This window comes from Vidua chalybeata, chromosome 5, assembly GCF_026979565.1.
Source record: "Vidua chalybeata isolate OUT-0048 chromosome 5, bVidCha1 merged haplotype, whole genome shotgun sequence".
Classification (NCBI taxonomy): Eukaryota; Metazoa; Chordata; class Aves; order Passeriformes; family Viduidae; genus Vidua; species Vidua chalybeata.
In genome coordinates this window covers 24,782,060-24,794,977 of record NC_071534.1, presented here as the reverse complement: position 1 = coordinate 24,794,977, position 12,918 = coordinate 24,782,060, and the positions used below count along the sequence as shown (strand labels likewise).

General features: G+C 41.3%; 1 protein-coding gene across 5 annotated transcripts in view; it reads left to right on the top strand.

Annotated features, from left to right (window-relative positions):
* The window catches only part of TBXAS1 (thromboxane A synthase 1), a 228,095-nt gene that overhangs the window by 154,376 nt on the left and 60,801 nt on the right, over nucleotides 1-12,918 (top strand). For 4 of the 5 annotated variants that reach the window (XM_053943898.1, XM_053943897.1, XM_053943899.1 and 1 more), the window contains one exon: nucleotides 7,622-7,936. The exons of the other annotated variant lie outside the window; for it this stretch is intronic. In XM_053943898.1, coding sequence (XP_053799873.1) covers nucleotides 7,622-7,936 — 315 coding nt within the window. The remainder of the gene's footprint in view (nucleotides 1-7,621; nucleotides 7,937-12,918) is intronic. 5 annotated transcript variants of the gene reach the window in all.

The following is a 12,918-nucleotide window of genomic DNA, read 5'->3' as shown; positions in this document are numbered from 1 at the left end:
CATTCCAGGCTATCATTTTTCATGCATCCCTGTACTAGCAGAGGACAAAGTGGCAGGCAGTAATATAAAATGTCATCCAATTTTTCTTTTGTTCTCTAATTCACACACACGTGCTGCTTCTGTGTGTTTATTGGTGTGCACACAATGCCTATATTTGCAAGATAATAGCTGTGTAAATATTAGAAAGTCATATTGAAACTCCATGAAGGAAAGGAGAGCAAGGGGAGAATCCTTCCTGCTACTGAGGAGCCATCTATTGGATAAAACCCATAACTGAACCGAACACCCATGAAGCTGTGGAGGATAGCACAGTTTGTTACTGGTCACTGGTTAGCTGAAAATAATCCTTTCCTTCCCAGTGCTTTCACCCACTGTGTTAGAAGCCTGGCTGCAGACAATCCCTTGATTTTACACTGAACAAGAAGGGTTTCCAGCTCTCAAGGAAAGCTGTGGGTTTCTCTGTGGGCCCACACAGTTTATGAAACAACCAAATAGGAGTGTAATTTATTTTTTCCCACCCATAACTGTTGTATCTCTGTATCTTACATAGCACTTCAGCCAAGTGTGGCTTTTGGCTAGGATCTAAAAACCAGTCTGCTCCTGAAAGAGTTGTAAACACCTGTATTAAGATTATATCAATTTACAAGATTAAGATTATATCAACAAACAGTTATGTTCTTTCTCTTAATTCATTAACAGTTAAATCTGAAATTCAAATTTATTATCATCCCAGGTCTATGTGGGACCATATGGAGAAGGAGGCTGCTGTCTTTCAAGATGTGAGCCCTCTAGTGCCACTTGCAGCAGTATAAACTGAGGGGAGGTGGGTCACTAACAAAATCTTGGTTTTAAGAATTCCCTCTAGCTTTATTTTCAGGTTGAATTAGGCTTAATCCCTCTGTATGCTACTAATGCTTTTACTTTTGCATTTTGAAGGTCAGAAAGGTGCAAAAATTGTGAGGAAGAAACCACCAGTACCTATGCATTCTTTCTCCTCATGAATGGAGGCACTACTATGTGAAAATAATTTTGTATTTTTCAGCAGTTTAATTTTTATGTTATCAGCATGCTTTATTAAAGATCTATTGAAAACATATATATATACACCTATTATAAACAGGTACAGGCTGTGAAGTTGCAGACATTATGGATGTGGCTGGTGAAATCTAATGATTTACAATATCTGTGGTGACTCACTGGAGGAGGGGAAACCTGTGCAGTGACGGAAAAGGTCCAGTGCTGGGGTGGACTGCCTGCCTGGGGATGCTGTGGGAAGTCAGGGTTTGCTGGGTTTTTAAGAACAGGTTAGACAAACAGCTGTCAGTGCTGGTTTGGCTGATGTTGCCTTGTGGCAAGGGGATGAAGCAGATAACTTGCCGAGTTCCTTCCAGGGCTCCTTCCCCTCTATGATGATGCTTTTGCCTTAAACCCTTTGAGTCTGTGTAAATCTGTTTTTATCCTAGGTCTTAAACGGTTTTCTGAGATCATCATTAGCTTCTCTTCACGGTGTTTTATAAGATTTGATATCTGTTGTACCGATTTTACAGATTGAGAAGCTGCACCAGCTGTAACTGCTTTACAGGTAAAAAGGGGAGTGCAGCTTAAAGCATCTCAGCCGTGTGGAAGGGCAGTGCTTTAACCAGTAAATCATATTGGCCACTTTGCAGGTTTAGTGGCAAACTCAGCCAATAAAATCCATATCATATTCTAATTCTGCCTTACTCTTGGCTTTATTTTTATTTTTTATTTTTTAGAAGAACATTGGTAATGTGGAGAAGATCTGTTTTGTTGCCATGTTTGACACTTTCTGTTCAGGTGCCTTCATCTATTTTCTGACAAGCCTGCCCCTCCTGGGGGCAGCTTTCGTTTTGCTTTTTTGCAACGTTTTTGTAGGGACATACTTCATTCAAGTAGTAAGCAAAGGCATTGCTGTGGCTTCTGACATCAAATGCAGTGTTATTGAATGCTCAAAGTGTTCTCTTATAGATGTGAACTACTGTAAAGAAATTGCATACAATATTAATGATGATAATATAAGAAAATAACAAATCCAAAGTTATACAAAATCTTCTCAGTCTGGGGTTTTATTATAAATATTAAGATCAGATCAGACTGGCAAAAGGCTGCTCCACTTTCTGAATCAGCACGCAGCAAATTTTTCTTTTTTGCTTTAAATTTAGTCTTTTTTTTTTTTTTAAGTGCGAGTTATATTGCTTTGTAAGACCTGCCTGCCCTCAGACCTTCAGCCCATTCACAATAAGAACACTGCAGTGTTTTCTTCTGTTGATATTAACAAATGCAAACAAAGGGGTTTTATCTGCCAGACTGAAGTCTCACAGCCTCTCTTGAGCAATGGCCATATACTGCAGTCCAACAGAGTCCAGGTCCTTCCAGAGCTGAGCATCACCTCTGAGAGCACCACATCCTCAACCTTCAGACACACAAATTTGAGGGCATCTTGTTTGATTTGAGCTTCTGCGAGCACAAGGCAAAAGGACACTCTCTCTGGAATGTTTTGAAATTGGATATATTGGCAGAGAAACTGGCTTTCTTTTTGTGATTTCACTGAGAAACCAAATGAAGCCTGCAAGTGTTAGATGTTGAATTTGATCCTTTCAAATAAGTTTGGCAAAGTAATAGTTTTAGTAGGACTTCATTCTGTGCTTCTTTTTCAAAAGGATCTGGGAAGCTACTGCAGTGCTTCACTGATAACTTCAGTGTGACACAGGTTTGTCTTACCTAAAAAGAGGGTTGCCAAATCAAGCTTATAAAAAGCTTCCTAGATATACATTGACTTAGTAGTGTTTGTACAAGTTTGCTGAAATAATATGAGATGTGAGCTTTCTACCTGATAGATAAGGATTCTGAAATCTGTAATTTTGAGTTTGAATCAGAGCATTTGAGAAAGACCAGGAAGGTCTCTACAGTTTATTGTGATTTGTATTATGTTAGCAGCATCACATTTGCATGACTTTGACACCACAGTAAGTGCTTTACAGACTATCAGCCAATTATGTCGTTTATTTTGAATCCTTGGTTCATCATGAAGTAGATTTTTGTGTTTCTGGGCTCTTTAGAACTCAAAATGCAGATCTGAACTATCAGAGTGGTACAAAATTTGAATATAATTTGCAGAAGACATGATTGAAATCAAAACATTAGGAAATAAAATTCAAACTGATATATATTTGGTAGTTTTCCTTAAGTAATTTTTTACTTCAGCTTGCAGAGAAGTTGAATGTTGGATTAGGTTCTTTTCTGACTCAGAAATGGTACAACTGAGAGATGTTTTAAAAACTTTTATTTTCAGTCTTATGTGAAGGGTGAGACAAAAGAGATGTTATAATTCGTGCTATCACAATTAGAAGCTAACTAAGAATTTGAGAATTGTCTACAAATTCATTTCCTACAGTTGAACAGCTTAATCTCTCTACCAAAAGCATAACCCAAGGGTCCCCTGGATCCCCACAGCACGGTGAATTTGCCAGAAGGTCAGCTGCCACGTCAGCCTCAGATATGAAACCACAACTCCCTGTTTAGGGTGGAGAGAGCGGGAGATATCCCTTGCCTCCTGTGAGAAAAGTCATGCTGCATCTCGTGTGTGAGCGGGACATCTCTCTCCTGACAGCTGCAAAGCTTGAGAGCCATGATTTGAGGAGGGGAGGTGGATTCTGGCGGCCTGGTCTTCCCCAGCACGGCGCACGTCTGTTCTTGCAGCGCGGAGCACGCCGCTCGTTCCGCCTCCGTGCAGAGCCATTTCTCTGCATGGCCAGGTGATGCTTAAGGAGACTAATGAGAGGAATGATACGGCCCAGAACACTGGTGTCAGGAAATATACTGCAAGGTGTCTATCTTGGGGAAGCTGTAAGCAGAGCTTGTCTTATTATATATTTCAGAGGGGATGTCTGTGTCACCGCCAAGTTAGACATTCGCCCTGTCCCACGCTGCATTCAAATGATACGGTTTTTGTTCAAATCGTAGCTTTCCATTCAATTATCATTGGCTTAATGAGAGGGTCTGTGTTGTACAGGGGCAAATCAGGAGTCCATCGCATTAGCACGCCATTCTTTTGTGGCAGGAATTTGTCTCTGAGACCATTGTAACGTAACTATGCAAGTGTCAGAGGACAGGATGGAGGCTATTATGAGCTTCTGCTTTTTGTGAGGAAAATCAAACAAATGTCCCTGATGGAAAAAGGAAGCCAGCAGCTGGATGTGATGACCAAAGAATGTTTTTGTGCAGTGGCACTGTAAGTACCTGATCTGTTGTTACATTTTTTTCTTAATTTTATTTTTTAATATTTTTTTTCCTTCTGCTGTCAGCTGAAGTGGAGAAACCCCCCTGTGAATTTTCATGAGATGCTTTTTCCTTATTTCTAGCACTTAACAATCCAATTATATTTGGGTTTATGCTAGTATTTGCCTCTATTGCCATTGTTAGGTTTTGGAATCAGAGCGATTTTTCCATCCTGATGGTGTGGAAAAAAAATATGTTTCATTATTACTTGTTATAACCCTGGAAATCTTTTCTCTCACTTGGGTTGAGGACAATTTTTTATGTGGCACTCTATATTGATGCCTAAAGTGAAGCAGAATGAAGCATAAGGAAGAGAAGCTTTGCTGAAATATAGCTCCTTCCGCTGTGTAGAATTATCTTGGAAGAAAGCTTGCTTCTCTCTAATGTTATGCTTTTTTTCCCCCTACTATGATTCAAGTTGTTTTTACAAATGAATGTTGTTTTTGCAAGGTTTGTTTATGAAGGCATTGCTCTTAGCAACCCCTGCTCACCTGTGAGCAAGTTACATGGAACAGATCAGTTATCCAGTTTTTTCTGGATAGGATGACCTTAAAAACAGATTCTGCAACAAGACAAGCTTTTAAATTCCTAACCAAATATATTACGTGAGTAATAAAAAGAGCTCCTCAAAATGGCCACAGAGGCGTTTCAGAGCACATTCCTGGGAATATTCACTTGTGCTGGTATTCATTAAGTTTGCTTTCAGCAAAAATTCTCATGAATGAAATTTTATTCAGTATTCATTATGATTATTACTTTGCTATCACAGCAATAACTCGATGCTTTGTATAAGGCTAGGACCTGATTTTGTTTAAGGCTGGAGAAACATCTTACAGGGTCTCCAGAGAGTGTATTGTCTAAATATAAGACCAGGCTCGTCTAACAGCTCATGACTGGGAACAGCAAACCCTTAGAGGGCAATGGGTTTGTTTACAAGAAAATTCACAGCTAGAGAAGGATGGATGCAGAACCATAGCAAATGTTGCACCTTTTGAGCTGCAGGAGGCTACAGTGCTACAATTCCATTGAATAGGAATGTAATTATACATTTTTATGTTATGAAGGTAGTTTAGGTGATGGTGGCTAGTCTTGCAGATAAAGAGACTGTCTCTACAGATGTGGTTCATTACTACTTTGAATTTGTTTATCCACACACTAATGAACACACTGGAGCTGGACTCTCTTGGGTTTTTTTTTTTTTTGTTTTGGTTTGGGGTTTTTTTGTTTTTGTTTTTGTTTTTGTTTTTTTTTTTTTTTTTGGTTTTTTTTTTTTGGTTTTTTTTTTTTTTGCTGTTGTTGTTTCTTTTTTGTTTTGTTTGTTTATTTGTTTGGTTTTGTATTCTTTTTTGTTTGGTTGGTTTGGTTGGCTTTTTTTTTTTCTTTGCTTGGTTTTTTCAATTTTAGAAATGGCCTAATACAAATATATGTACCAAGGAAATCCCTGAAGCACAGGCTATGCCAAAGAGTTGGACTCTGAGTCGTGCAATACATGAACTCCCAGGACGTGAATAAACTTTTCCTTCCCAGAAAAATTAAATGAGATTTTGAGCTATTCACAGCTGAAGTCTGCATGAAGTCTTACTTCCCCCAATCTACAGGAACATAATGGAGCAGAGGTATCCTATCATACTGGTGGGAATTGTGTCTAGGCACAAGGAAGTGTTTTCAGAGCTGCAGCTCATTTGCAGAGCACAATGTCTGTAACAGGTTTTTTGTGTGCCTTCACCTACTGGTGGAAAAGCATGTCTCCCATGCCATGGGGGCGATTCAGTCTGACTGCTGAATGTGCAGAGTCCTTCAGCAGGCACTGGCTGCTATCCGGAGCATTGATTTTTGGGTGTACCAGGGTGCAGGATGCTCATTGGGTACAAAGTGCAAAATGGGAAGGTTCTCTGGGGTGGAGGGAAGGAGCTGTTAAAGAGGCACTGTGCCAATCCCTTGTGTTATTCAAACCCCAAAATAACCATTCCTCTGTGCCTGTAGATTGATCAGAACAGTTTGTTGGCAGCAGAGCTAAGCACAGGACACTGAGTATTTCTCCTGTTTTCTTGTCTCATTGCTCTCTTTCCCCATGTTGTGTGAAAAAATAAATAATCTGATTAAATCATCTGACATTTATAATTAATTACTTCTTCCTTACTCTTATCTTGTTTTCCTGTCCTTTTCTCTGGCCCTTCTTTTTTCTACTTTATCTCTCAAACATCAGATCCAAGAAATCATTCAGATGATTAATTTTTAACAGATAAATACAGTTTGCAGCATATTCTTTTCTTTTGGAGAAAAGCTTGGTCCCTTCTTTTGTCCATCCCACTGCACAAGTTGTCATGTTCTCGCACTGCAGTCACTTCTGAGTCCTTGAGCTATCATGTATTCTGTTGGTATTTGAGGAACTGAAAATCAATCACACAGCCTTATGGCTTAGGTTCAGCACAATTCTATTATGCCCACTCGCAAAAGTCAATTCAAACCTTTTGGGTTATATTTCAAAGCCTAATCAAGCTTGCTGTCCACACTGGTTGGGAGTCAGCTTACTCTTGGCCATAGGCCTGTTTATTAGAGCTTTTGTGTCAGAAACTAGTGTGAAAGAAACAGTTCTCATAACAGTAGGATCATTCAGTGGGCATTTTGCAAAGACAAGCCACCCAAACCGGTTTTGTGGTAGGAGAATGCTTACTGTTTTAATATGGTTCTGCAAATATGTTCTTAAAAATTGTTTTGTAAAAGGCTATCTTGTTACAAGTGTTCATAACTGTACTTTGTCATAAAAAGATGTCCCGGTTTATTGAGATTAGATTCCAGCCCTGTCACACTAAGCCAATATAGAAAGTAATGTAGATGCAACCCTGAACTTAGATGGTGAGTTCATGCTTTGGACCATATGAACAAATGAGGATGGTCCATCCAAGCAGATGGACCAGCTCCTCCAAGCATGATTTGTGCTGCCTCCATCTGGTAGGTGCACATGGAGCCTGCATGTACAGTGCCTGTGTCAATCCCCTGATTCCCAGAAAGTGCCAAGAACTCAGCCTAAGAATAAAAGAAGCTCTGTGCAGAGCTGGCCATTAGCAGTCCTCTGTGAAGGATACATCACATACTTCTTGTGAACTGGGGGCAGATCAGTCTCATCTCACTGGGAAGAAAGCAATGACAGGCTGTTACTTACGGCATTTCCAGCTGATATATAGAAGCCTCCTCGTTTGGTGAAAGGCTGGTGGCCATTCTGTAGGAGCCAAGCATGCACTGTAAATAGGAAGTAGCTCTCTGCTTCCATCCCCCATGGAAGGCATTGCTGTGTGACCCATCCCTCATGTTCCCTGTCCTGCAGAGGCGCAGAGATTTTCTCCAGTGGATGCTTGATGCCTGTGACTCAGCCGACTCCCTGGCAGCCGAGTGCTCGGATGTGCTCGGCCCATCTGCTGCTCCTAGACAGAATGAGGCGCCTCTGGTTGGCACGGCCCCATCTGGAAAGGCTCAGAAGACGCTAACAGAGGATGAGATAGCAGGCCAAGCTTTCCTTTTCTTGATCGCTGGCTATGAGACCACCACGAGCACCCTGTCCTTTGCCACCTACTTGCTGGCCACCAACCCAGAGTGCCAGGAGAAGGTGCTCCAGGAGGTGGATGAGTTCTCTGCAAAACACGTGAGTATGATGTGCTGGTCTGGGGCTTTGTGCAGGGAGCAAGGCAATGTAAATGTATTAACACGAGAGATGGCCTAGAAACTTTGTGTTGTAGTGAATGCTTAACCTTTAAAAAATATTTTGCATTATTGAAATCAACCAGCTGTTGTTAGGCTCTAAAACTGCACTCTAAAACTTTCTATTTTTTCCTCTTTTACAAATGCTTCTGTTGTTTTTCTGGTCAATTTTATTTACTGATCTTTGTAGGAGCATAAATAGTGTTCTTACAAATCATAAACTTCAAAGTTTTGTTTTAAATGTTCATAATTTTTTTTTTCATCTAGCAGCAGAATATATTTGTAAGCTTTAAAAAAATTCATGGTATCGAATTCTCTTATACTGTGTTCAAATTACTTCTCCACTATCTGTATTTGCCAAGGTAATTTTTGTTTCCATTTTTGTTATTTATTTGTTTCATTCATAGATGGCAGGCCTAATTGTGCCCTCATGTCTGGTGAGTTCACTTGACTTCCTTAAGGCCTGCCAAGATGTGAAGGTGCAACTTGGCCTGGAGTATGGGCAGTTTACTGGGTAATGCTGGGGGCAGAGTTGCACAGGACCCCCTACTATGCACCCCCAAGGAAAATATGGTTAATCTCATCAGTTCCTGAAAGCTGGCAGCCTTGGAAACCAAAGCAGAATTGCTGGGAGAGCTATCCTCCAGGACAAGTGTGTGATATGACATCTCTCTGTAGATGGGGATGTGAAATAGTAAACATTTCCATGAAAGTGTGTAGAAATCTGAGTGCAATCAGTCATTAGCTGGCTGGTTCCTTAAGGATATTCCGCACAGGGAGTCCATGCATAGGGCCATGTCTACATGGACAAGTAGTGTGCTCCTGTAGGCACAGATTCATCATCCAGCACAGCTGGTAGTGGGGGCTGTTGGGCACACACTCTATGCACCTCAGGAGTTTATTCTGGGGTAGTTAAAGTCTAGCTCTGTGTGTACCAACTTTCCCTTAGCAGTTGGTCTGGTCCAGTTCCAGTTAAAGGAGCCCCTGCACTTGGAGACTGCAGTGTGAGCCAGTGCAAGAGGCTCGCATGTGGGTGTGATTCTGATTCAAGCTGGAGAACTAAATGGACCCTGGCTTGTGTATGGTCCAACTGAGCTGCCATTCACTATTAGTAATGTTTCAATAATAATCAAATTCAAAATGCTTAATTCTTGACTCTCTTGGTTCTCTATAAGTATTTTGCTAATAATTTCAGCTTTTGCACTGTCTAGAAGAGGTTATGAAGCTAGTGACGCTTGTGGCAGAGAAGTCAGTGCAGAGAGTGTGCACTCAAATTAATTTCTGCTCTGTACAAAGTCTGTATGAGGCTCAACTCAATTTGGTGTCTTCATCCCAAACCATGCTGTCCCATATCATATATTGATTGGAAGTACCTTTCAAATGAATTCCTGTACTTTCTGAGTTGTCAGGTTTAGCTTTAGATGGTGCATATACGGCTGTATGGCCAAGGAGAAGAGAGGGAGAGAAGGATAGCAATTCATCTGCAGTCCCTGATAACAGGAGATTTGTAGATCTGATCTGTGCAGCCCCATCCTTCAAAAGATTTCCTTTTATAAACAGTCCATGATTTGGCAGGGAGGCGGGAGGGGGGCAATACACACTGCTCAAGGAGCCCATCCCAGAATAAGAAAAAGGGTGAAGCAGTTCAGTCCCCTTAGTGACTGCAATTAACTACTTTTAGCCTAGAAAATGAGATCTATGTGAACAGTTTGCAAGTTACAGGAGCAGAAGCTATTTTAGAACTGGGTATATATAGATGCTGTGTTCAGTTGTCATGCAGGAGAGAGGAAGGGAGGGACACAGAAGCTACAGGCTCAGTTAGTTATCAAGTCAGTTGCTAAGAAATTTGATTAGGTTATTGCTTGTACTCAGCACATCAGCTTTGCTCTTATCAAGGTGCTCTGCAATTTTCAGAAAGGAAGGGCTTTAGAAGGCCAAAACATGGGGAATGGTACAGTCAGATTGTTTTGACATGTGGTGGAAGACTGTTTTGATTTGCAGATATGCAAGGATTAAACACAGTACCCTCTTCAGCCAAATTTATACTCGGGTAATTAGAACTACAAAATGTCCTCTACCACGTCCCCCTTCTGTCCTCCATCCATTTCAGTTGGCTGATGCAGCATGTTTTATTGCCCTAATCTGTGGTGTGGAGCTGCAGTCTGATTTTACAGCAGCTGCTGTGTATCATCCCAGAGATGATTGTACTTTGGTGGTGGACAGAGTGATTTATATACTCATTTACCAAAGTTTATAAAGACATGTGAGAGCCATTTGAGAAAAGGTGCTATAAATGACAAGCACAGTTCCAGCTTTTTGGCACACCAGTCAAAAACACAAAGCATGGTGACCTTGTAATAGCCAGTAAGGGAGCAAGGTTGGTCCATCTGGGCATACAGCAGTATTTTGGTGGCTCTGGGTGTTGTACTTGAGGACACCCCTGCCTTTGCTGTGATTTTCATTTGTCTATCTTGCATAGTGGGTACATTGGGAGAGCACAAAGGTGATGGAGAAAGCTGAGGCAATGCTGTGTGAGAGATCCCTGGGCAGGCGTGGTGCAGACTGCTGCAGTGTGGCGCAGAAATACAAAGCTAGGTGCTGGAAGTGTCTAGTCCCAGTGCTGGGAGTTAGATACCCAGAGGAGACAGGACCATGTTATCCTGCTCTGTTGTGTCCAGCCAAGTTTGTTTCAGAGCTGTCTTGGGAGATCTCACTGCTAATCTCCACTGCACAGCCTGAATAGTCTGTGGAGATGGCACTTCCTGGCAGGTGTCCTCAGAAAACAGTGTCTGAGTGAGTCATGGGTTGTCATCTTTTTCTTTTTACCTCCAGGACCATCCTCATCTCCTTGCTAAAGGACATTTTAGGTATTTTCTTGACTGACAGCTCAGTGTCGAAGCTTCATGGTGTCTCTTTGCCTCAAAGTGAGAAGAGGCACCTGCCCCACTTTAGAGTCTGGCAGACAGGTGAAGCCTCTAGCCTCAGTTATTGTAGAGGGCAGGACACTGCCCCCTCACCTCTATCTGTGTCTTTAGGGTGTAGGCAAAGGGCAGGCAGAGCTTCTCATCTCTGGGGAAGCAGAGACAAAATACTGAGTGGTGATTACTTGTCACCACACACTGCATCTTCCCATACTACTTTTGAATCCCTGTGTGTGCTCCAACTGTACTGGAAAAGACAAGCATAATTCTTCTAACACACAAATAAAAATTCAAATTATAGAGACTTTGACCTGACCCTCTTTATAAATCCCTTGGGAGTGTAGTGTGTGCCCTGTAAAGGGCAATCTGCTAAAAATAAGATGTACCTATTTGTTGCAAGCTTGTTGCTGGGTATGCAGCTTTCTTTGATACCATGAAAGCAAAATAAACAAGATGAAAAGAGAGTTAAATATGAACTAGTGGGGGCAGGACGCCTACCTCTGTGTCTGTATAAAATAATACTACTTTCTGCAGAGACCACAGATCTGGGACAGCAGAGAGGGGTCAGATCCTCAGATGGGTTAAACTGGTATATGTTTGGTATTAGTACAGGAATGGTGATAGGCATCAGCTGTGAAGCAAGCCTGGTATACCTTTACTGGTATACCAGTACATACCTTTACTGGTATGTACCAGTAAAGAAGGGCATGGGGAAAAAAAGAGAAAGGTTGCTATTTCAAGACCAGATTATTTTTACAGCGTTTGTGGCTAACCATCCCTGAACTGTTAGAGACTATACAGTTGTGAAAGAGATGTTTTTTATCCACATTCACCAAGTGAGAAAGAATGCACCCATGGTCTTCACCTCTCAGTTTCAGTCAAAAATCCCTGTGCAGAGGTTTTAAAGAGCCCTTCACAAGACATATTTAGGAACAGTTTTTGCATGTGTGACTGATTATTTTATTGTAAAAGCAAGTTGATTTTTGTTTGTGTGTGTGTGCATTTAGCAAAATCATAGAAAGCCTGGAGCACACACATTCATTTTGAGCAGATGAACACTTGCTTCTGAGTGCCACTGTGTGTTCTGAGCTGTTGTGTGTGCTATGTCCTAAGCCACAGAGCTTAGGGCATGAAAATTGCATCTTCCATGCTGGGGATTCCCATCTCACAAGAGACGTGGGGCCTCTCTTTTTTCCTCTATTCCCATTTTAGCATTTAAAAATGCTAACATCTCTCTCCCTTCCTTATCCCTACTCTCAAATCTGAATAATTCACAATTATAAATTTTTTTTGTTGTTGTTTTATTGGACTGCATAATTTTAGACAGGAAGAGTAGTGGCATAAAAAAAAGAGTGCAAAAACATAGGTGACCAAGCTAACGTCTCATAAGAAGTTATTTGTTACCCTGAGGTGAAATGTGGTGAGTGGGTGTAGGTATATGCTCCTGATCTGTTGCAAAGTAAACATATCAGGTTAAACCAGTGAAACTAGGTCATTTTCTTGAGGGGGAAAAGCAAGCATGCTTGGGGCAGCTAAGGAGGGCAAAAGTGATATGTCTTCTCTGTCTCCATGCAATAAAGAAATCCATACTTGATGGTGCAGAGCATAGAAAAGCCTGCAGCGAGAGCTCCCTGAATTCTAATCTCACCTTCAGGAATAATTTACTGCATATTCTCAAGCCAAGCCTTGCATTAGCAAACAGGTAGATTTGGTGCTACAAGTTTTGGGGATTTTTAGCTCATATCTATAGAAAGTTGTCATTACTTAAAGAACCACAGGAAAAAAGTTGCACTGAGCATTACAGAACCTGAGATGTGTTGCTGCACTGATATGTAAGGCTTCAGGTCTGGTGAAGGACAAAGTAGCAGCTCACTACTCCTTGCTGCTGGTGCCTAGGAATACTTTCAGGAGCCTTGACAAAGGTGAAGGAGAGCACAGGAGTCAGGAGAAGTAAATAAAAGTGAATACGTGAATGAGCAGCTATTACCATAAAACATTCATTGGA